The 23,490-nt window shown below is 35.9% G+C and overlaps 1 protein-coding gene across 4 annotated transcripts in view; it reads left to right on the top strand.

Moving 5' to 3' along the window:
* The window catches only part of KANSL1L (KAT8 regulatory NSL complex subunit 1 like), a 122,085-nt gene that overhangs the window by 58,198 nt on the left and 40,397 nt on the right, over positions 1-23,490 (top strand). For all 4 annotated transcript variants that reach the window (XR_503740.2, XM_008050364.2, XM_021708728.1 and 1 more), the window contains exons 4-5: positions 1,100-1,221; positions 17,839-18,043. Coding sequence is in view for 3 of the 4 variants with exons in the window: in XM_008050364.2 (XP_008048555.1) it covers positions 1,100-1,221; positions 17,839-18,043 (327 nt within the window). In the remaining variant the exon portion in view is untranslated. The remainder of the gene's footprint in view (positions 1-1,099; positions 1,222-17,838; positions 18,044-23,490) is intronic.

A 23,490-nucleotide genomic window follows, 5' to 3' on the forward strand; every position in this document is an offset into this window, starting at 1 on the left:
ACCGGCAACTTGGAAGGCTGAGGTGGAAGGATCGCCGGAGCCCAGCAGGTCGAGGCTGCGGTGGCCGGGAGCGGCCGCTGCACTCCAGTCTGGGCAACGGAGTGAGACTCCAACTCAAAAAAAAAAAAAAAAAGTGTATGTGTGTGTGTGTGCATGTTGTACATATATCATGCTCACACATACTTTGATAATTTAGTTGAGAGGGAGACATATATACCATGATATTAGCAGTGATTTTCTCTTTAAAGTATGATTGCAAGTGACTTTCTTTTCATTTTTTTAACATTATATTTTCCAATTTTTCTACAGTGAACATTGATTGCATGTATAATGAAATTAGGTGTCATTCTTTTGTAGAAATGTACTATTTCCATGTATATGGCTTTTGTTTATAATAATTGTCTTGAGGATAATTTAATATTTATTACATATATTTAAGTTTGGATAAGGTCCAATGAAATCTTAGGTCCTAAAATAAAACCTGGTATTTTCGAATTAGGAAAAACATCGAGAAAAGTGTGCTGTTAGTTTTAGGCCTGAATTTGTATCCTAGCTCTATTTCTTACCAACTTATAACCCTTGATCAAGCTACTTAATCTTCCTTTCTTTTCTATAATTTACTCATCTTTCTGGTATTAATAATAGTAATATCAGTAACTGTAATATTATCTACTTTGCAAGTTAGTTGTAAAGATTAGAAATACTCTGTGTTTGATCCCTAGTAAAGTGCGTGGCACATAGTAAGCAAGCACTTTATAAAATATACCTATGGTTTTTGTATTATGAACTTGCCAGCTTCAAGGGAAATATTACATAGATAATATTAGCTGGGTTCAAATGATTTAGATGGCGGGATGGGTAGGTGAAGGAACTCCAGTAAAAAAGGATGTGGAAAAGAATTGGTACTTCAAGTGTAGATTTATTTATAATAAGCGGAAAAATCAGTAGCGTGAGTCATCTCTGTAGATGAAAATATTTACTAAAATAAAAACATTTATGAGTGTGATGAGAAGTTAAGCATTTAACAGGAAGCAGAGGTGTGAGAGTTAACTCACCTTTCTTGCTTAGCCGTGGTAAAAGGTTGACTGTTTCCTTGCAGAGTGCACAGTTGACTGAGATCATCAACAGTTTGATTGCCCCTCTCAACTTGTCCCCAGCTTCATCACCCCTCTCCTCCAAATCCTGCAGCCAGAAATGTCTGGCTAATGGCATTTCCAGGAGGTAGGTATCAATGAGACAGTTTTGCTTCTAAATTTGGCTATTTTATTTTGATCTTTTAAGTATTATCACTACTTCTTTCCTTCTACATTAAGGACTACTGGAGTACAACCAATATACCGTGGATACAGTTTTAGATAACATCAAACTTATATAATTAAGGTAACTATAAACCTAGGAGAGAGGGAGAAAGCATTCCAGGAAGTTCTATAATGTTTCTAAAAAGGAATAGCAGTGAAAACATTTGCTGTAGAAGTGCTTTCTTATTTACTGTACCTGGTATTTTTTATCTTTTGTATTCTTAAGCTCCATGCTGTCCTTGCAGTGCATTTTTAGAAAAAAAAGATCCTAGATATAATTCGGACACAAAAGATTGGTAGGTACCACCCGTAAAATTCAGCTTAGGTTTTATTTATTTTGTATCTTAGCTTTTATAAAGTAAGTTTTTTTCTGAATATAATCAATAAAATGACTCCTACAGTCATTAGCAATTTATCTCATATGCACCAGCAAAAATATACTATGAATCCTAGGGTTTTTTTGGAGATGGGAACAGTGTTTGTTCTACTTTTTTTTTTTTTTTACCGTTCTCCATACTTTTCCCTTTGAAGATAAAATTGGAAGACGTACTAATAGCATATCATTTTATCTGTACATCATCCAATTTTTTTTTCAGGTAAAATTGTAGTGTTGGCTTCTTTGCTTTAATTACCATAAGGAACTAAGTGTAATTTTGTATCGGGAAATATTCATATTAATAATTATATGATTTAGTATTTTAAAAACTTTGAAATGTAGCATGAGAGAAAAACTTATTAATAGGCTCTACTTAATGATAATCATGAAGGAGAGACTTAAGGCCGTAGAAAATAATGATCCAGGTGGAAAATTAGAGATGCACAAAGGGATGAGAACAAGTAAAATGGTAAGTAATCACATGGGCATATGCACACAAATAATATTAAGATACAGGACAAAAAAAAAGTCCATGATACGATAGCATGCAGGTCGGGAGGAAGGTAAATGGAGTTAAATTATACTCAGGTCTTTGAATTATTCAGGATGCCAGTAAAGGCACTGATTTTACTTTCAATATTCCTAAATTAAGGATGATAGAGGAGCCCCACATAAGAGAAGGAACTTCTTGGGTGCTGATAATGATGTGTTATTGACCTGAGTGGTGATTACGGGACAGTGGGGAAATAAGGGAAGGCATTGCTTCACATTTGCAAGTTAAACATGAGATAAGTGTTTTATGTATTTATGTGTATCTTATATTTCACAGTTTTACAAGGTAAGAAGTTGGCACAAACTTTGTACTTCAAAAAGGAAAAATGGAAAATTTTCACTTAAGAATTTATATTTATCTTCATAGTTTTGAAAAAATTTCAGTGATATTGTTTATCCTAAACCAATTAGCAAAATTTGACTAGTCCCACAGGAGTATGATATTTAATTCATTTATAAGGAAACAAAGACAGAAACCTCATTTTATCATGTTACCATGTTAACCTTAACATTTGGTCATAGGGACTGATATAGTTGAGTTTATAATTTTTGCCCTTTTAAAAATCTGTTAAATCAGTCTTAATCTAGGATGTCTTTTCTATCTTTTGCAGTAAAGGTGATCATAGATTCTTGTAGAAAGCAATGAGAAATGTCTAAAGAAAACTACCAGTAGCTGTAGTGTGTTTTTATCATCCCCTATGACCCAAATATTACTCTTTAAAAAATTTTTTTAGGGCTGAGCTCAGTGGCTCAGCCTGTAATCCAGCACTTTGGGAGGCTGAGGCGAGTGGATTGCCTGAGCTCGTGGGTTTGAGGCCAGCCCAGGCAACTTGGCGAGACCTTGTCTCTACAATAAATAAAAAATTAGCCAGGTGTGGTAGCTTACACCTGTAGTTCCAGCTACTTGGAAGGCTGAAGCGGAAGGATTGCCAGAGCCCAGCAGGTCAAAGCTGAGGTGGCCGTGAGCGTGCCACTGCACTCCAGCCTGAATGACAGAGACTCCAACTAAAAAACTTTTTTTTTTTTTAAAGATAGAGTCTCACTCTGTCACCAAGGCTGGAGTGCACTGATGTGATCATGACTCACTGAAGCCTGAAATTCCTGGGCTCAAGTGATTCTTCTACCTCAGCCTTCTGATTACCTGGGACTACAGGCACAAGCCACCCTGCCCAGCTAGGTGTTTTTGTTTTTTCTAAATAAGGAGTCTCTCTATGTTGCCCAGGCTAGTCTCAAAACTCCTGGCCTTAGGTGAGCCACCATGCCTGGCAAGTACTCTTACATTTAGTTATGAATTTTGAGGTACTTGCTGAAGTGTGTACATTAATGTAAATGTCAGACATAATGTGAACAGTACAATAATCAGAAATTACAGAATATTTATAGGCAAAAAGCATAATTAAAAATAACAGGAAATTTGATAATTTAATGTGATAATATGTATGCTTTACATGACCTTAAAAATCATTATGTACTATAAGAAAATGACTGACGGTACTGGGAAACTATGGGGGGGAGGGGGATGGGATTAACAGTAGCAAATATCTGTCTGGGGATGGGAAAACACCTCTTATCAACAGGGTGCCTGAATGAAACGTAATTGTACACCTAACCCTTAACTGTACCCCACAAAACCATAATAAAAAATACTGATTAATAAAAAAACAATCAAAAAAATAAATAAAAATCATTATGGTGCTTAAATATGTATATCCTTTCTGTTCCAAAAAACATATAAAATCGTAACCCAAATTTGGCAGTATTCAATGTCCCCTCTAGCTGAATTTTTGCAATAATGTTATATTAAAAATAAATATCAAGTCTATTAAAATGTATGCCACTCAATAGATTATTGATCAGGGGTTCAATATATGTCTTACAGTAAACATACCCAATATTGGGGGACAGTCTGTGGTTGTGTGAGAAGCAAATTACATAGCATATGTGAGGTCTGACAATTATGCTTGCAAATTCATCCTAGAAAAAGTGCTCCACACCTCATTGCTGAATATCACTGTGGTCACCTTCAAAGGGCTCCCCTTGGGAAGCTATGCATGGACGCCAGTGCCTTGTCCACCTGGCAAAGCAATTTTGGAGCTCTTTTTCTGGAGTAGCCATCAGAGTTGTCGTTGTCTTACCCTTGATGTCCTGCATATCATCAAAATATCTTCCTTTCATTTCCTTTAGCTTCAGCTTAAAAAAAAAAGTCCCTGGGGACCAGATCAGGTGAGTAGAGAGAGTGATCCCGCGCAGTTATTTGTTTCCTGGCTAAAAACTCCCTCCCAGACAGGGCTGTGTGAGCTGGTGCATTGTGGTGATGCAAGAGCACCTCCAGGACTGTTTTTGCACACACCGCTCTCATGCCAGGTTTCCAGTTCAGAGTTTGCTGTTGCTCTATCAGTGTTTATTTGGTCTGCTTTTCATAGTCAGCTGATGATTTTGACACAGGATTTGTTGGTTTTTTTGCAATATTTTCATCAGTTCTGCTCATTACTGGCTGTCCTGAACTCTCTTTATCAGAGACGCTTTCTCTCCCCTAAGAACATTTAGTCCATTTGTACACTGCTGTTTTCTTCATGGCATTATCCCCAAACATTTGGACTAAAATGTCCCAGATTTCACTTCTACTCTTGTCAAGTTTAACAAACTTAATGTGTGTTCATTCTTCTAATTCAAGCCCTGACATTCTCACAATGACAGCTCTGATGGCCATTCCAGAAAAAGAGTTCAAAAATTGCTTCAGTGGGTGGTCTAGGTACTGGTATTAGTGTATAGCTTCCCAAGGGGAGTACTTCAGAGGTGACTGTAGTGCTATTCAGCAATGAGGTATGTAGCACTTTTCCCAGGATGAGCTCATGAACTTAATTGTCAAACCTTGTATTAAACTCTAAAATACCTGGTACATAAGAAACAGCCTAATAATATTAGCCATTGATATTTTTATGTAAGGATATAGTATATATTGAAATTTTAAATATAGTCTGTTATTTCTTTCATATCCTGGATAATATACTAGTCATTGATTAGCTATTCTTACTTGTCAAAAATAAATAAAAGTATTTCAGGCTGAATGCACTGGCTCATGCCTGTAATCCCAGCAATTTCGGAGGCTGAGGTGAGAAAATTGCCTGAGCTCAGGAGTTTGAGACCTGGGCACTATGGCGAGACCTGGTCTCTACCATAAATTAAAAAATAAATAAATTAGCCAGGTGTGGTGGTGTAGGCTTGTAGCCCCAGCTACTTGGAAGGCTGAGGCAGAAGGAATGCCTGAGCCCAGCAGGTCAAGGCTGCCGTGGCCGAGATCTTACCACTGTACTCCAGCCCCAGCAACAGAGTGAGACTCTGACTCAAAAAACAAAAGTACTTCAAGTGGCTTGAATTAGGATAAGGAATTGAGGGCATGTGTAGGTATCCCTTTGCCTATATAGACTCCCTAATAGGGCAGCTGCTACTGAAATCATTCATTTAAGGGTACTAGAAGTCACTAAGGCACTATTTTTGTAGTCATCTCTCTTGCTGCCTTTTTACTTTAACGTTCCTCCATTGTATGGGGCACTGTACCCAGATGAGGCACTCCAAAATTTGGCACAAATACAGTGTTGGGTATTATTCTCATATTATACAAAACATGACTCCTCAAAAGAGAATCTTGGGACATTTAATGCCCCCCCGCCACACACACAAATATTTTAACTTTTGTTTTTTCTTAATCAATTATAGTGCTTTTATACTTTAGTGGTTTGGAGGTAACATGGTTATGAAAATACATTTTTTTATGTGTTCTGTATTTTAGACATTTTGTGATTTGGGGCAAGTTAGTGAATCATCTTATATCTTACTTATTTTTAAATTTAATAAGATATATGTTCCAAAATAGTTTCTAGTGCTTAAGTTTTTTAATTAAATGTTTATTTTCGAGGAATTCTACTTTTCAAGCAAATTCACAATAAAAACATAAGAGTTTCCTTCTAGACTAAAGTGTATATCTTTGTAACATCACTGTCACGCTGTGTTTGGAATGTAATAATTTTATATTAGTTTAAATCAAGAGAATTAATGAATAAAGAGAAATTACTTAACATGTCCTAGTGACCTTAAGACATTATATAGGAAAAGGTACTCATGACAGTAAGAGGAATGTGGATTCTATTTAAGCATCAGAAAGTTTCAATTCAACAACTTGGGAAGAATTATTTAAATAAAATTTATTATATACTGTCTTTTTGGATGGTTCTGAACTTAATTTTTTTTTATAACTCAGGTCATCACCATGACCACATTCTCAGGAGCTACTGAGATACACAGCTTTATATTTATTTTCATAATCAACAGTACCTATTGACTGACTTTAATTGTGCCAGGCATTGGATTGGTACCAAATCCAAACAAAACAAATGGTGTTTCCATCCTCATGCTGTAGAGCCTAATTGTGGAAAAATAACACCACCTAAATAATCACACCTTGATCAAGTGCTGTGAAGAAAATTCTTATTGTGAAGAATGTCAGTCTGGAATTAGATCACGGTTAGGTTCCAAATTGACCAGTCGGTAGCATTGGGATCTGGCACAACTCTCTGGATCACAGAATGAGAACAGTCTATTTCCTGCGTTGTGTGAAGATCAAGTGAAATAAGTGTGGCATTATTTTGTTAACTTTTTACTTGTTTATCATCTGTCTTCTGGGACTTAAATGTAAGCTTCCAGAGAGTAGTAATTTTGGGGTCTATTTTGTTAAAGTGCTGTTTTCCTTAGTGCTTGGATCAATTAGTGCCAACATATCGGCATGAATCATTTTGTTGAGTGAATGAGATAATTCATTTTTTGCAGGTAGTTGGCACTCATTAAAAAAAATTGTACTTATTTTTTTCCCCCTATAGTCAGATCGACATTCTAGTTGTTGCTCTCATGACTGGCTCCTGCATTCTGCTTCTTTTCATCTGATTTGACTCTGGACTAGAAAATCAGATAACCAAAGTGATAGACATATTTATGCTGTACTAAGAGACATTTCATGGTAAGAGAGAAGGCCTCTCTTAAGAGTAACAAGAGTAAACTTTTATGCATGGACCACTGGGATGTCTTTTAGTTATTTAAAGGCCTTTTTGATTTCAGCTGTATTCTCTATAGTTAAGGTTGCCAGATAAGTAACCTATAAATGAACTATTGCAGTTCTAATAAAGCATACTTAATATAGCTTTATATCATATTATGTCTTGATTTTTTGTATATAATTAGAAATTTAAATTTTTAAAGTTTGGCCACTTATTCTGTATGTATATTAATGTTTGTGGACCACATAGAACTTATTGTTTGGTATAATTTTTTTAAATATTTAAAGTCACTTTTATAATGTCCTAATGATCTGTTCTCACAATGTCTTTAAAGTAAACTCACTTGGTTAATTATCTTCCAGGGCACCTGTTTGCACATTTGTTATTCATTGATTCCTAACCTCCATCTTTTATTTAATGGCAATATCTCCCAGAAAAATGTCGAGTTTTCTTTTTTGTTTTTTGTTTTTTTTTGAGTTGGAGTCTCACTGTGGCCCAGACTGGAGTGTAGTGGCCGCTCCCGGCCACCGCAGCCTCGACTTGCTGGGCTCCAGTGATCCTTCCACCTCAGCCTTCCAAGTAGCTGGAACTACAGGTGCACACTACCACGCCTGGCTAATTTTTTTGATTTATTGTAGAGATGAGGTCTCGCCTGCCCAGGCGGGTCTCAAACTTGCGGGCTCAGGCAATCCACTCACCTCAGCCTCCCAAAGGCGCAGGATTACAGGCTGAGCCACCGAGCCCGGCTTCCTTTTAGTTTTATCAATCTCAGCAGCAGGGTTTAAAGTGAGTCACCAAGAGCCAAGAATGGAGCAACTAAGAAGACTGAATCTTCAAACAAATGAGGAGTTGCATTTTCTCATCATAGGGATGGTTTTTGATTTTTAGATCTCATACTCTAAAACGAAAATAAAATGTTATAAAGAGATCCTTGTTTACCCATGGGGTATTTTATCTGAGAAAGAGAATTTCTACTTTAAATAATGTCTAGATTTCTGTGTTTTGTTTTTGCTTTAATGAATCCCAGAATATGTTATGAAATTCAATTTCTGTGAATAATTGCCATGATATTTATTTGCATTAATGGTAATTATCTCACAAGAAATGCAACTATTCTTTCTAATTAGATGTCATAACTTAAAGGCTGCAGTTAAGCTGGCAAACTAATCACATATAAAGTAATTCTTTTACCCCCATAGTATGTTCAAAAATCACTTTTCAATTATGATATAACATGTTTGTCAGCAGCATATTCTAGGTTGATGTTTTCAACATAATTTCGAATTATTATGAATGACATTAATTATTGTATTAGCTAGATGTATGATATCACTAGGGAAGCTAAACTTCCCCTATTTTGTGTTTTTAAAGTAGTGCTAGTAGGAATTATTTCTTTTGTAAAAGCTTACTTTTTCATTTTACCTCTAATAATATAAGTCTAAAACCAACTGTTTTATAGGTGAGTGTTTTAATAAATTGTGATACAATCACTAAATATAATTTAATGTAACTATTAAAAATTACATGTTCAGAAAACATAATCGTGGGAACATGCTTATTTTGGAATGTTAAGTAGGAAAGTCAGGATATCAAAATTATAGTACAGTATGATTGTGAGAGTATAAATTAAAATTTTAATACAAACTATATTTCTGTTTAGAAGATGAGATTTTGAAAAATACTTTGGTTTTTATTTTTTCCAACTTTTTTAGTATTTCATAGTTTTCTTCAAAATGACAAATTGTAATTTTCTGGGAATGTCTAAGGTCAGACACAAATGTTTGAAAACTCTATCTCAATTCTCAGGTAGAAAAATATGACTGTCTTATTGGCTTCCTACTGTCTATACCTTTATGTTTTAAGAAGCCCCACTTGAAATTAAGAGCCAGAGATGAGAATGGGATAGCTCTATAGTCATCAGTCTCTTTTTCTCTCTACATTTTATTGTGGAAAACTTTAGACATGTAGAAATTATGGCAAAATGAACGCACATATTGCCAATTTAACAATTCTCAAAATGTTGTTAACTTAGCTGTTCCTCTTTGATACATTTGGTTTCCTAGCAATTTTGTTAAAGCAAAATTTTGTTATTTTTACTGTAAATAGTTGTATATATTTCTTTTATAAGCCTTTTTATTTAACACACCTACCACTGTGTTATCACGTGTAATAGTAACCATAATGTTACCATAATGCAATTATCTACTCATATTTAAAGTTACAGTTGTCTCAAAATTATTTTATTTTATTTATTAGTTTTTTTTAAAGACAAGGCCTTGCCCTCTCACCCAGGCAGGAGTGCAGTAGTATAATCATAGTTCACTGTACCTCAAACTCCTGGGCTCAAGCAATCACTTCTGTGTCAGCCTCTTGAATAGCTATAACTACAGGCACATGTCACCACACCCAGCTAATTTTTTTAATTTTTGTAGAGATGGGGTCCTACTATGTTGCCCAGGCTAGTCTCAAACTGCTAGCCTCAAGTAAGCCTCCTGCCTCAGCCTCCCAAAGCACTGAGATTACAGACTCAAAATTATCTGCTTATAATTAATTTGTTAAAATCAGGATTCAAACAAAATCTATAAATTACATTTGGTTATGTCTCCTAAGTACAGTTTTCAGTAGCCATTTTAAAATATATTGGAAGTTCTACTAAAACCAAGAAAAGAAGACTGCTAATTTTAGATGACATTTCTTGTTTTATTATTATTACTGCTTTATTATTATAAAAATAGTATATGTTTATTATTGGAAAATTAGAAAATTTAAAAAGTACTAAGGGGAAATCACTTATGTTGTTCAAAATATATTTCCTTGCTATCTTTTTTATACATTATTTTCATAGTTGAGATCTGTTGGAAGTAATTTTATATCTTTTTCAGTTAATATTATATCTACAGCTTTTTATATTTAAAATATTTTTTCCAGCTTTAGGGGCTACATTAAGGTGTGCTTTTTTAGACACCACATTTTATATAGAATGTTAGTTTACAGTGTACTACAACATATCTTTTTACTGCTAGAATTTAAGTAGCTTGTATTTTTGAGTAAGAGGTCTAGTTCCCCTACTTAATAACCAGAGTTGGGGAAATGGTTGAAGCAGTGTTTTCTCTCTTCCACTAATGCCTGGATCTTGATCTGTTTGGTCATTTGAGAAAAAGTGTTTATTTTTACCAAGTAATGGGGGAAGCAATGCCTTTAGTGGGCCATTTTAAATAAGTTTAAGTTCTGTTTTATACCAATTTCTTTAAGTTTGGTTACTCCTATCCTAAATGCCATTGTGTTATCTAAGTATGTGATGCATTCATAGCTCCCAGAACTATCAAGGGAAAATAAGGTAGTAAATTCAACTATTGACTTAACTTTGGGAAGCAGAAGCAGCTTGGGAAATGTTGCTGCCTTCTTTAGCTGCTGTAGGTTGAATTGATGAAGTAGCTTCAACATGGTGAAATGAAAATGGAAAGTACAAGTCATACAAGAGCAATGTTTCTTAGGTGTGTATGACTATAGATGTATTAGTTTCTTAGGGCTTCTGTAACAAATTACCACTAACTGTGTGGCTTAAAATAACATATTTATTCTTCCAAGTTCTGGAGGCTAGAAGTTCAAAATCAAGGTATCAGGAGAGACCATGTTCCCTATGGAGATTTTAGGGAAGAAGCCTTTGCCTCTTCTTAGCTGCTGGTGGTGGCCTGCAGGCCTTGGTTTTCCCTTTAGGATGTAGATATATCACTCCAGACTCTGCCTGTCTTCACATGGTGTTCCTTTGTGGATGTGAACTTCGGGGAGACACTGCTGAACCCAGTGTAGCAGGTTTGGTATTTGTGGATATGTGTGGGAAGGAGGGAACTGGGGAGCTATCATAATCTCTTTGATAATTCACATTCTAATTCTTTTCTCCAGGGTTTATTTGAACTTTTCCTTAAGTGGTTTAATATGGAATGTGTGAATGTGAGGGAAATGTTGGTAACCACAGGACTAAAACAATACTTTAAAATTCTGACTTGAATACTTATTCTCTGCTATTTCTTGAGTTTAGTTTCCTTGGCTGCATGGTGTATTTCAAGGCAAGGGGGAGGGAGGCATATGTACCATAGAGGATAACCTGAAGAAAAAGAGGCCAAGATTTGTTGTTTAGCATGTGCTGATATTGGTCTATCTTTCAACATAGCCTAGCTATTTAGTTAGTCATCGTCTGGGTATACAGCCTTCTGTTGTTATCATCTTACCTTGAGTAAGGTCACTTTTAAGGACATCTTAAGGACTTGGCTCTTTCACATTACTATGCTAAAGATACTTGGATCTTATTTTCTTGTGGATGACAGTGAGTCCTGAATGTAGTTTCATACACATTTTAGACTCCAAACTTCTAAAACCATTTTTATCACATATTGTTAAATAAGCAGCATTTTCCAAAGTAGTCATACTCCATGTTATGTTTCTGATTACATTGGAAAGATACACATCCTTACAAATTATCACAATACGTAAAGTAATAAACATGGAATATGTAACTTTCTCAATAATAGATCTTTTTTCCTCCAGCCATTGAAACTAAGAAACTAACTGCAAGTTGCCTATTTAATGATACTGCCTTCCCTTTTGTATCTGTTTTTCTCTCCTTCTTTCTGAGATTTCTTCCCTTGGAATTTACCTTACCTAAGGAAGCCAACTTGCCCAGTTGAAAGTTGTGTACCATTGGATTTCATGATTTTCTTTTCCTTTATCAAAAAAAGATTTAGTCACCATAATAAACAATATGCACAAATGTATAACTTCTATTCATGTTTAGTGAAAAATTTTTCCAGTTTTTAATTTAGTAACTACATAACATAAAGGGGGATTTAGGAAGGTAGAGAAAAAACTATGAAAAAATAATCTTTATGGATTATCTTTTACTTTATGCCAAGAAATAAAAGTAAGCTCATGAAGTCTTTGCTGTGCTTTTATGATTCTACAAGTCTAAATGTATAGCCTGGCTCAAAAGTTTCTTATTTGCTGCAAGTATTTGGGTAGAACATCATAAGGTTTATCCCAATCCTTCTAATAACACAACTTATTTTTGGCAAAAGATTATTAAATACTTGAAAAACTTGCCACAAAGTATTTAGACTATCTTTAATTGGTTTATGTTTAAAATAGGTTAAAATTAAACTGTTTCTCTATATCCTTCCTCTATTATCAGCACCACCAAGATGACATTAAGAAGTCAGGTAATATATGGGGACATATATTAGCTATTCCGTATCCTTAGATTGTTTTATTCATTAGTTATAAGTACATAATATTTGTAGAACATTGGTCTTGGTAGTGATATATAATAAAATATCAAGTAAAATATTAATTGACTCACTATGGGCCTTCGGAACCTATAGTAATCAGAATATAGGAAGACATTGTTTTAAAAAATTCACTTGAAGTTTTCCATTTGTATTCTGTAAAAGCACATTGAATGCCTATTCTTATTATCCATAAATATCCTTAATACTAAGATTTCTAGGATTGCAATAGAATGTCAGTAATTTCAGAGAATCATCTATACCTATTACAGGAATTAAGCAGTGTTACTAAAAATATGAACGTGTGACTTTCTAATTATTTTCTAAGGTAAAACTGTCTTTTTGCAGTTTTTAGAGATTAGAAGAAAATTTTAGACTTGTAGCTTTTAGTATTTACTTATTCCCCAAACTAATTATTTAGGTGTAGTTTGTGGTATGGATATGCTGTACTAAGTACAGAGCTGGATTGATAAACCTGACAACATATACGTATGTACGGTATTTCTCCAATTCTCAACAAATAATTGTGCATCTGCTATATGCAAGGCACAATATCAGGAACTTGTGACAAGGGTAAGCAAAACTAACACAGTCTCTATACTACTGACAGTCTAGAAAGGGAGACAGACATTAATGAGATAATTATACAAATAAATATAAAATTAACCACTATGAAAAATGCTACGAAGGAAAGATGAACAATGCAGAAATAATATGTCAGTAGGTCTTAGGCTGTATCAAATGTGAGTTATTTGAAATGAAAGGAGGCAGTGTGGTCGGAATGTCAACCTAAGAAAAGAAACCAGGGCAAAATTGATATACAGAATTTATGTGGGCCAAGGTTGAGGACTTCAGCCCGGGAATCACTGGAAAGTGCTCCATTTGGCCTTTGTTACAAGCAAGTTTTTAAAGGAAAAATGGGACGAAGAGTGGGCTGATGCAGAACTGTTTGACAGGCATTCTCACGGCTGACAGAAGTACCATCGATTAGTGACTGAGTATATATACATTGTTGAACTGTACAGTAGGAGTCTCATGTTCGGTATATGGCACTGTATGGCTACTTGGCGTCAGTTAGTCTAGAGCCCACATAGCTTCGAGAGGTAATTATTTAGCCCAAGGGTGAGTGAGACATGACTGCTGTCACATATTAATGCCTCTTTGGGCCTGAAAGGGGCTTCCGTTCCTCATATAGAAAGTTTATTTTCTTTCTGAGAACACAGAACAAGGGGGATCATAGTGCACGATGAGGCCAGAGAGCTATGAAGCTAGGCAGAGTCCAGACCAAGCATGAGCTTTTAAAAGAGTAAGGCTGTCTTTCAGGAGCAATGGGAAGGCTTTGAAAGGTTTTAAGCAGTATGTGTGGACGGGTGTGTTCTCAAAATACTGGGACAGCTATGCTTAAGAGAGCTTCTGAAACTCTCTGGCCTATGAACCCCCAAGACATAAGCTCCATATTGCCAGTTGGAAAACCAAGATCTGTTACTGATACGCCAGGGAATTCATTCTAGGTCCCATTGCTCACAGAAAGCCAATCACTGAGACAAAGAACATGGCCAGAAATGAAGGCTTTCTATTTGGGTGACATCAGCCAAAGAGATGGGAGACTGTTTCAAATCTGTCTCTTCAAACAACTAAAATTGAGGGGTCTTACATAGCAGGAGGAGGAATGCAACTTTATGTGGGAAAACAGCAGTTAGGGTCAGGAAGCAATCAGGATTAATAAGGGACCTGGCATCTCATTACCTGGACACAGTGATGTGTTAAGTTTCAGTCCTTACCTGAGAGTTGGTTTCCTAAGGAAGGAACTCAGAACAAATGTTAAGTTTCAAGTTTTAAATGTGAGTGGATTAATTTCTGTGTTTATTCAAAAACCCATAAATGTCAGTTCTACAAGGAAATGGGTCCAGTTTCAGTTGAGTTGAGCTATAAGTCAGATTGGGTTTTGCAAAAGACTAGTATAGAAGGGGCTGGAGACAAAAAAAAAAAAGTGTGGGTGAGGGACACTAATTACAGGGCGATTGAAGTAGTCCTGGCACAAGATAGCTTGGATTAGGGAGGAAGCAATGGAAATGGAGAGAAGTATAAGCCTGAAAACCCACCATCACTACTTCCCCCTCCCCAATTATTTAATTGATTTTGAAAACAAGTTATGCTATGTGCCTATAATAGAAAGGATATAGGCTATCATTTGGGAGATTTTCATTATTCCACAGCTACTAGTTAGAAATCTAAGAAAATATATAATTTATTGACTCAGCTGGTCTGATCTTACTTGTAAATGTGCTACTTTAAAGGCCTGTATACTGATCATTATTTTAATAATTACATGACAGTATGTGACAGTAACCTATTCATCCTCAGTTTTGGGATTTCATAGGTATACCATAAGCTCAGTGATAGCATTAAGCCTTATCACTTATTGAAATGTTCTTTTCCTCCTGGATCTTCTCCTTTTATTATTAATACTTTTTTAAAGAATGTCATGTGATGATGATATCTTATATTGACTTATTGATGATATCTTTATCTTAAGTTCCTATTTTAGTTGATGATTACCTGGTTATTCTATTATTGCCTCCAAAGGAAAAAGTCTTAAATTACAATCTCAGGAGCAGGCTTGTATTATCTTCCTTATAATAGTCTCAGGATTTTCCTCGTGTTTTGCTTTCAGTTAGGTTCATTAATTGACCTTTTCTTTCATGTAAAAAACTGTGCAAAATAAGTGAATTTATCAATGATTTGCAATACTAATTTACAACAACCCTCATTCATTATTTATGAAAGTGGTTTATGTACCAAATTAGCTTTGGTGAGAATATGTAATTTGTACATTGATTTGTAGAGAAGTAAACATATTTAAGTTTCCATAAATTCCCTCATTTATTTGATTGGGATAAATGTTGATGACACTTTGTAAGAATCTTTACTACTTAGAAAGTGTTGGAATCTAAGGATGAATTGCCTGAAGTTGGGAACATAAGAAAAAGAACAAAACTAAGCTTTTTCTCTCTGATAACATATCAGCCACCTTAGATAACATATCAGCCACCTTAGAAACTTTAAAATATACAGAGGCATGTGCCACATAATGACGTTTGAGTCAATGAAAGATCAAATGTACAATGGTGGTCCCATAAGATTATAATGGAGCTGAAAAATTCTTATTACCTAGTGACATTGTGGCTACTGTAATGTTAATAGTACAGCTCATTACCTTTTTAATGTTTAGGTACACAAATACTTGCCATTGTGTTACAATTGCCTACAGTATTCAGTATAGCAATATGCTGTACAGGTGTGTAGCCTAGGAGCAACAGGCTATACCATATAACCTAGGTATGTAGTAAGCTATACTATCTAGGTTTGTGTAAGCTTACTCTGTAATGTTCACACAACTACAGAATTGCTTAATGAAGCATTTCTCAGAAGGCATAACTATCATTAAGTGATGCATGATCATGGAACATTTAGTGACACAAAGGGCAAGTTTTCTAGTTATCTTTAAGCCAGCCTATGAGCCCTCTGCTAGTTCAGAAGGTGTAGCCATTCATTTAATTAGATGATGGCTCACTTTCTTTGGGACTAAGCCTTCTGGGGAAAGCTAAAATCTCATTAACAACTAAAGAGTTGTAAATAAAGGGAAGAATTAGTTAAATATGTCTTGAATCAAAGCTTTTAATTTTCCCTAGACACTACCTGAGCAATGTCTCCGAAGAAGCCAGTGTAAGCTTTACCTAAAGGTGCTTCTGTCTTGCTGGACAAAAACCTCTTTCTGTGCTGGGTCTACTCCTAGATCCTAACTCTCCTGACTTGATCACCTCTCACACCTTCTACCTACTGGGACCTGTTTTGTTCCTGGCCTTGACTCATTTCTGTGCTAGCCACCTAGTCTGCCATGCCTAACTTCATATTGGCTATCCTGTATGCCTTCTGCTCACCCTTGACATGGTGCCCCAGCTCCATAGCTGATGTCTCAAGAGCAGACTGTTACTTAGCCAAAGTTTTTCATGGACAATACATATTATATGTGTTGCCATCACAGAAAATAACATTTGGCTATGACTGGATTTGTTCATTTGAGAGTAGCATTATATCCTAAATCTTAGCCAGCTACCTGACAGAAGATCTTTAAAACCTTTCATTAACTGACACTTAAAGCCTTCTTGCTAGAGCTCTTTGGAGACTTAAGTTCGTGTTTTGAAAAGTGGTATTGTTGTCATCAGTACTGTTTTCTATACTGGTCCAGACAGTAGTACATAATTATGTATTTGTTGAATGTATGATAGTCACCAAATGCCATATTATTCTCTTTGGTCTCACCACTATAACCCATTCAGACTCCTTTATTTCTGGTTTCTCATTACTATATAAAGCATTCTTAAATTATTTGCTTTACCCATAAGCTAGTAGAATACTTTATAGCAGCAATAAATATGATCCAAGAATAATAATTCTATATATAGAAAAACCATTTCTTCTATTTACTGGTAAACACCAATTCTATTTGAGCCAAATAGTGTATTTAGAACATCTGTGTTGAGTAGAAGTATTACATGTAACAGATTCACTTGTTAATGGTAGAATACTAAATTGACTAGCTTTGTCTACATAAGTGAAATTGAAATGGATACCTTGTGCCTGAAAAAGGTTAATTATTTTATATACTACATGCTAATACAAATGAAGTTAAATGTATGTGGCAGTGAAGGTTAACTTAATTCTGATGTTCTGATTTTGTAAAGTATCCTAAAGATTTAAATATAATGTTTAAAAATTAATATAAAGAATAATTATAAAATTGTTTTTCATGTGCAACTTGTATGATTTTATTTATAACTGTAGCTTTTGTATCAGAAGTTTTTAAAGACTTCTGAAATATAGGATGGTTACAGCTTTGTTTCAAAATTCACCAAAATGGTATGTAGTGCTTATTTTAGAGCTACTAACGATGCAGCGATGAGACTTTTCAAGCCTGTAATCTATGTAATTTCACCCATATGCAAGAATAATTTTATATAAGTAGTTAAAAGTATGTAATATACACAAATTGATTTACATCATAGTGAACTTGTGAGCATTTTCTAACTTACGGAATATTTGCTTTACATGAGAAAATAGAAGCGAAAATTATTTTCACAACTTAGTTGTTCCATAAAATTGGCTAAAGTTAATGCTCTTTTGTCATAATAGATCAAGGCAACTTGCATTTAGTTTTCTTTGTCTTTTCTGTTTGCTTATATTTTGTTTTATTCCCTTTCCCTCATTATTTCACTGCATTTCAGTGCTTCAGAGAACTTAGATGAGCTGCCGTCCTCCAGCAGCTGGTTTCTTAACCAGAAGCACAGTAAGAAAAGGAGAAAAGACAGGACGAGATTGAAATCTCCATCCTTGACTGTGACGAGTACAGCAGCCCGAACAAGGCCACTTCAGAGTTTCCACAAGCGAAAACTCTACAGATTGAGCCCTGCTTTCTACTGGACTCCGCAGGTAAGGCCACCTTTGGGAAAAATATGATCAAAGATTTCATTGTCTATATTTCATATACAAGATGTGGGTTTTATGTAGTTATTTAGAATATTGACATATAGAATACTTAAGAGTATAGTTTATAAATGATGTCATAGATATTAACAATACATAAGTGGAATAGCATTGTACTCTAAAACTTCTCATATTCCCAGTTTTTTGTTTGTTTGTTTGTTTGTTTGTTTTGAGTTGGAGTCTCACTCTGTCGCCCAGACTGGAGTGCAGTGGCCACTCCCGGCCACCGCAGCCTCGACCTGCTGGGCCCCGGCGATCCTTCTGCCTCAGCCTTCCCAGTAGCCGGAACTACAGGCATGCGCTACCACGCCCAGCTGATTTTTTGATTTATTGTAGAGATGAAGTCTCCCTGCCCAGGCGGGTCTCGAGCCCGCGGGCTCAGGCAGTCCACTCACCTCAGCCTCCCAAAGGCGCGGGATGACAGGCTGAGCCACCGAGCCTGGCTCCAGTTTTTGTTTTTAATCTGCTATTATGCTCAAATTAATTTGAAAGAAAAATGTCAAGGTAATTTTTAAAATGTACTGGTAAGGGTAATAAGGAAAACACAAATGTACTACATATTTGTCTTTTTTTTTTGAGTTGGAATCTCACTTTGTTGCCCAGGCTGGAGTGCAGTGAGTGGTACACTTATGGCCACCCCAACTCCGACCTGCTGGGCTCTGGCAAGCGTTCCACCTCAGCCTTCCAAGTAGCCGGAACTACAGGCGTGTGCTACCACGCCTGGCTGTTTTTTGATTTATTGTTGGGACAAGGTCGCACCAGGTTGCCTGGGCTGATCTCTAACCTGTAGGCTCAGGCAGTCCACTCACCTTGACCTCCCAAAGCGCTGGGTTGACAGACTGAGCCACCAAACCTGGCCTATATTTGTCTTATGGTTGCTTGCTCAGGTGAAGAAAATCTGCACAGCTGTCAGTTATTTTGGCGGAAGCCCTCCCTTTTGAGGTCTGATGTTTATTAATCTTGGTGAGCGTTCCTCTTCCTTTTTCAAGAACGTAAGCAATGAAATTTTAGATGTTCATTCCTCCACTTTAAACAAGTAAAATTTACTTCATTAAAGCCATTCATTTGGAAAACACCTTTTTCATTGTACACGAAACAATGGCTCACTTCTTTCGGTGCACTTCAAATAAGCTGTGCTGAAGGGCAAAGTAAGTCTTCTCTGGTTCTTGCTGTATAACATGCTTTGCCCCATTCTTTTAGATTGTTTAACAATATGGCAAAGGAGAGAGACTTTCTGTGCTATTATTTAGTGTTGACTTTTCTTATTATCAGTACATTAGCTACTTTAAATATATTGGTATAAAAATCAAGATGCTTTTTTTCAGTTAGCTTTCTCAAGTTAAGTTTTATTTTATCAGGACCTAATTTTAAGCTCTTTCTAAAATTAGGATTCACTTATAAATAGGAGTTTGGATTCTGACAAATTTGTTTTTATTAAAAGACTTTTACCACTTAGTAGTTCATATATTATTGAACTATTGTCATACTAATGCATGATTCCTCAATTTGAATATACTCTTCTAAAAATTGTTTCATTTCACGATCTAAAAAAGTTTGACCTAAGTCAACCTAATGAGAAACGACTTTTATTAAAATCTTTTTCCATGAAATTATGTTTTATTTAATAATCTTATTTAAAGTTGCTATAAACAATAAATAAATAACATTTTTGAAAATGTGAGTTTTTCAGTTATACATAGACTTGTCTGTCTAAAATATAATATATGAATATGCAGAGTATTCTGACTGGAAGAAATCTGCTTGAATAATTTAAGTGGTTTGCTAGATGTCACTTAGATGGTGTAATGTGTGTTTTGGGGATACAGAGATTGACCTGAGAAGGTGTGAGTGATTTTAAAACTTTCAGCAAACAAAGGAAGAAACACGACTTAGGGTTGTTGTTACCAGCAGACTACCTAGTTTACCATGTTCCAGTCACTACTGTGCTGAGCCTTTTAGCACATTATCTTATTTAATCGTCAAACGTATAACTATCAGGTACTAGTCATCCCACCTTCAGATGCCAAAACTGAGGTTTAGGGAGATAAAGTAACTTGACCAAAGTCACATAGCTAGTAAGCAGTAAGTCTGATTCCAGAGCCCATGTTCTTACCCATTGTATGTATAAATAACAACAAAAATAAAATCTTTTGTGGGTCGTAAATCCGTAAGAACAATATATTTGATGGTTTGTCTGGTTAGAGGTATAAGAAATATATTAAAAAGATGGGCTGTGAAAGATAAGCAGAGTTTTGAAGGGTAAGAGAAAGAGAAAGCATTTGAAGTGAATAATTGGAACAGAGATGAAAAAAGGTATGGAGAATAGCAAATGCCCTCACCCCTCAACTTATCCCTCAAATTTACCAGGCCAATAGCTATTTACCTTTCTAAAACCAATTTAAATGCTGTTTCTCTAAGGAAGCCTTCCTTGGAATGGAAGAATTGTTGTAGCACCCTGTTTTAACTTCACTATGTTGGAATTTATCATTCCATTCTATAAAAATTCATTTATTTTTCTGACCTCTCATTAAATGGTAGTATTTTAGAGAACAGAGACTATATTTTATTTCTAGATTTACAGTGTCTTGAACATACATGTTCAATAATATGTGCTCAATAAATAATTGTTTAATGTTTTAAAGAATTGATATCGTGGAACCATAGGAAAATACTTAAAAGGCAATGGAGAGTAGAAACTCATGAATGTGCGTGCGTGTGTGTGTGTGTGTGTGTGTGTGTGTGTGTCTGCACGCGTGTTTCCTAAATTTACCTGATGCAAGAGCCTACAATAGTGATATTCCATAGAATATCTTTTTAATAAGTATTATATATAATATTATATATATTCTTTTTTAATGAAAAGTCTTGAGAATCATAGACCTTTCTATAATTATTAATATGTTCTATATGTCTATGCTGTACAATATGATAGTTCCCAGACACATTGTATTGAGCACATGAAATGTGGCTTATGCAATTGAGGACCTGAATTTTTAATTTATTTTTATTAATTTTAATTTAAGTAATGACATGTGGATAGGGGCTACCAAACTGGACAGCATAGGTCTAGACTCACACTTACCTTGATAGCAATGAACACACCTGGTACTCATATTTTGGTTTTTAGTTCTCTACTAAAAGAAATAAGGATCTTTGGGAAAATGTCTGTTCTCCAGGACTGGGGCAGGAAAGGTGTAAGATTAGCCTGGGACATCTTAAAAGCAAGGAAGCAAGAAAGTGTCAAAACAATGGAGGCATGTTGAAAGAACACAGAAGCTAGCTTGAAGAAGCTCCTCCTGGTCAAATCAGGGACTATCTGAGCATCAAAATAAATAAGGACAATATCAAACCTAAAAAAGCAGAAATCCAGGCTGAGTGTGGTGGCTCACACCTATAGTCCCAGCACTTCAGGAGGCTGAGGTGGGAGGATCCCTTGAGCTAATAAGAAATTTGCTGGCCGTGGTGGCATGCGCCTAAGTCCCAGCTACTCAGGAGGCTGATGAGGCAGAGGATCTCTTGAGCCCAGGAGTTGGAAGCTGCAGTGAGCTATGATTGCATTGCTCTACTCCACCCTGGGTGACAGAGAGAGACTCTGTCTCTAAGAAAGAAAAAGGAGGAAGGAGGAGGAGGAAATCCATGAGTTGATACTGATGATGGATGGATGGATGATGGATGGACGGACGGATGGATGGATGACGGACGGGGAAAAGAAAGGATTTTTCCATATAGTCAGATGCTGATGAATAAATGTGGAATAAGTGATAAAATTAGAGAATCACTTTGCAATCAGCATAGTAAAGATTTATTAGGCAAGCATCATTGATGACTAATAAATCTAGAGTTGAAATTGAGGAAGAGTTTGATGAGGAACAAGATATTTGCATGACCTTATAGTGTCTCCCACCAGTTGCTAGGGGACAATAGTAACTATATGATGGAGAACCAGACAATACTTTGTTTGAGTGATCAAAACTAATGTAACCTTTGAAAATACAATATCACTATGTAGTATTTCGGCTCAGGATGCATAACCTGAATTTAATCATGAGGAAACATCAGACAAAGCCAAAATCAGAAATATACTGTTAAAAAAACAACAACTGGCCAGTATTCTTTAAAAATTGTCTATGTCATGAAAGCTAAGGAATTGTTCTGGATTGAAAGACTAAAAAGATATGTGACAGCTAAAGGAATATATAATCTAAAGCAGAATTCTTTTGGAGGGAAAAATTAGTGGGACAAAGAAAATTGGACTATTGATGGTAGACGAGGCAGAAATATTTTATCAATGTTGAATTTTCTGAATTGTTTTTCATTGTTACATTGTTTTTCAATTATGTAAGAAAATATTCCTATTCTAGGAAATATGCATTGAAGTATTAAGGGTTACAGTGGCTAAAGCATTCATTGAATGCAATAAATTAACTACCCTTCTAGAATGGTCCTAGCTGTGTGCCATCCTTGGGAGAATCCATGAGAATAATCCTGGAAACCATATGGTCCCTTTGTGATTTCTTATCTAGAGGCTTTGCCTGGGCTTTGAATACTAACGTAAGGCCATCTGAGGGTTCACAAGACTGTGACTGTTTCCCCAGGAGGGATCCCAGAGGGACTGGTTTTATCCAAGTATGGTGAATCTGTGGCTTAACACTGGCTAACTTGACAGATGACTGTGTGATCAGCAGCACCTTAAAAGGGCCAGCCCATTGTGGTCACAGCTGGTCTTCAGCCTGGTGGGATCTATCTAGGTCTTCAGGTGGACTGACTTGGTTTCCTGTTTTAAAAGAGTGAAGAGGCCCATTAGTAAGGAACTGGAGCCTGTTGGAAGCAAACTCAGAGAGACCAGTTAAGATACTTCCTAATTGTTTTATATATTACCTATCTGCTGTTTTGGGAGAGGAAAAATCCTCAAGTGTCAGGGAGTCTGGCGGTCAGAGAAATAGTCTTCCATACAACATCGCAAAGAGGCTAAGAGCCAACCCACTTCTTGGGGCTACCTCGGTGCTCAGTAGGACAAGGGGCAAAGCCTTTTCACAGGTAAGATTTGTCTCTTGGTAAATTTTAGGAGAATTTTTTGATGTCAGAAACCCCAAAGCCAAAAAGTAAGTTTCATATTCCTGTCATCATAAAGCCAGTCTCCTGTGACTTCGATAACACCGGCTATCAGCCGCTTCATCTGGAGTGCTCCCCTTGGCATGTATACATGGAGTTATAGGTGGAGTTGAGAGTTCCTCTTCTCAGAATTAACATATCTTACAGTGGTTTTTCATTCAGTCCACCAGGCTGGCTGTTCTTAGGAGTAACCTCCTGTGTGTCTGAATTACATATATCCATCTGCTGTGAGATGTGAATCCTTTATCAACCAGATCATGCTCTTCCATTCTGTAGTATTG

Source organism: Carlito syrichta, unplaced genomic scaffold (assembly GCF_000164805.1).
Source record: "Carlito syrichta isolate Samal-C Ts95f unplaced genomic scaffold, Tarsius_syrichta-2.0.1 Scaffold144990, whole genome shotgun sequence".
Classification (NCBI taxonomy): domain Eukaryota; kingdom Metazoa; phylum Chordata; class Mammalia; order Primates; family Tarsiidae; genus Carlito; species Carlito syrichta.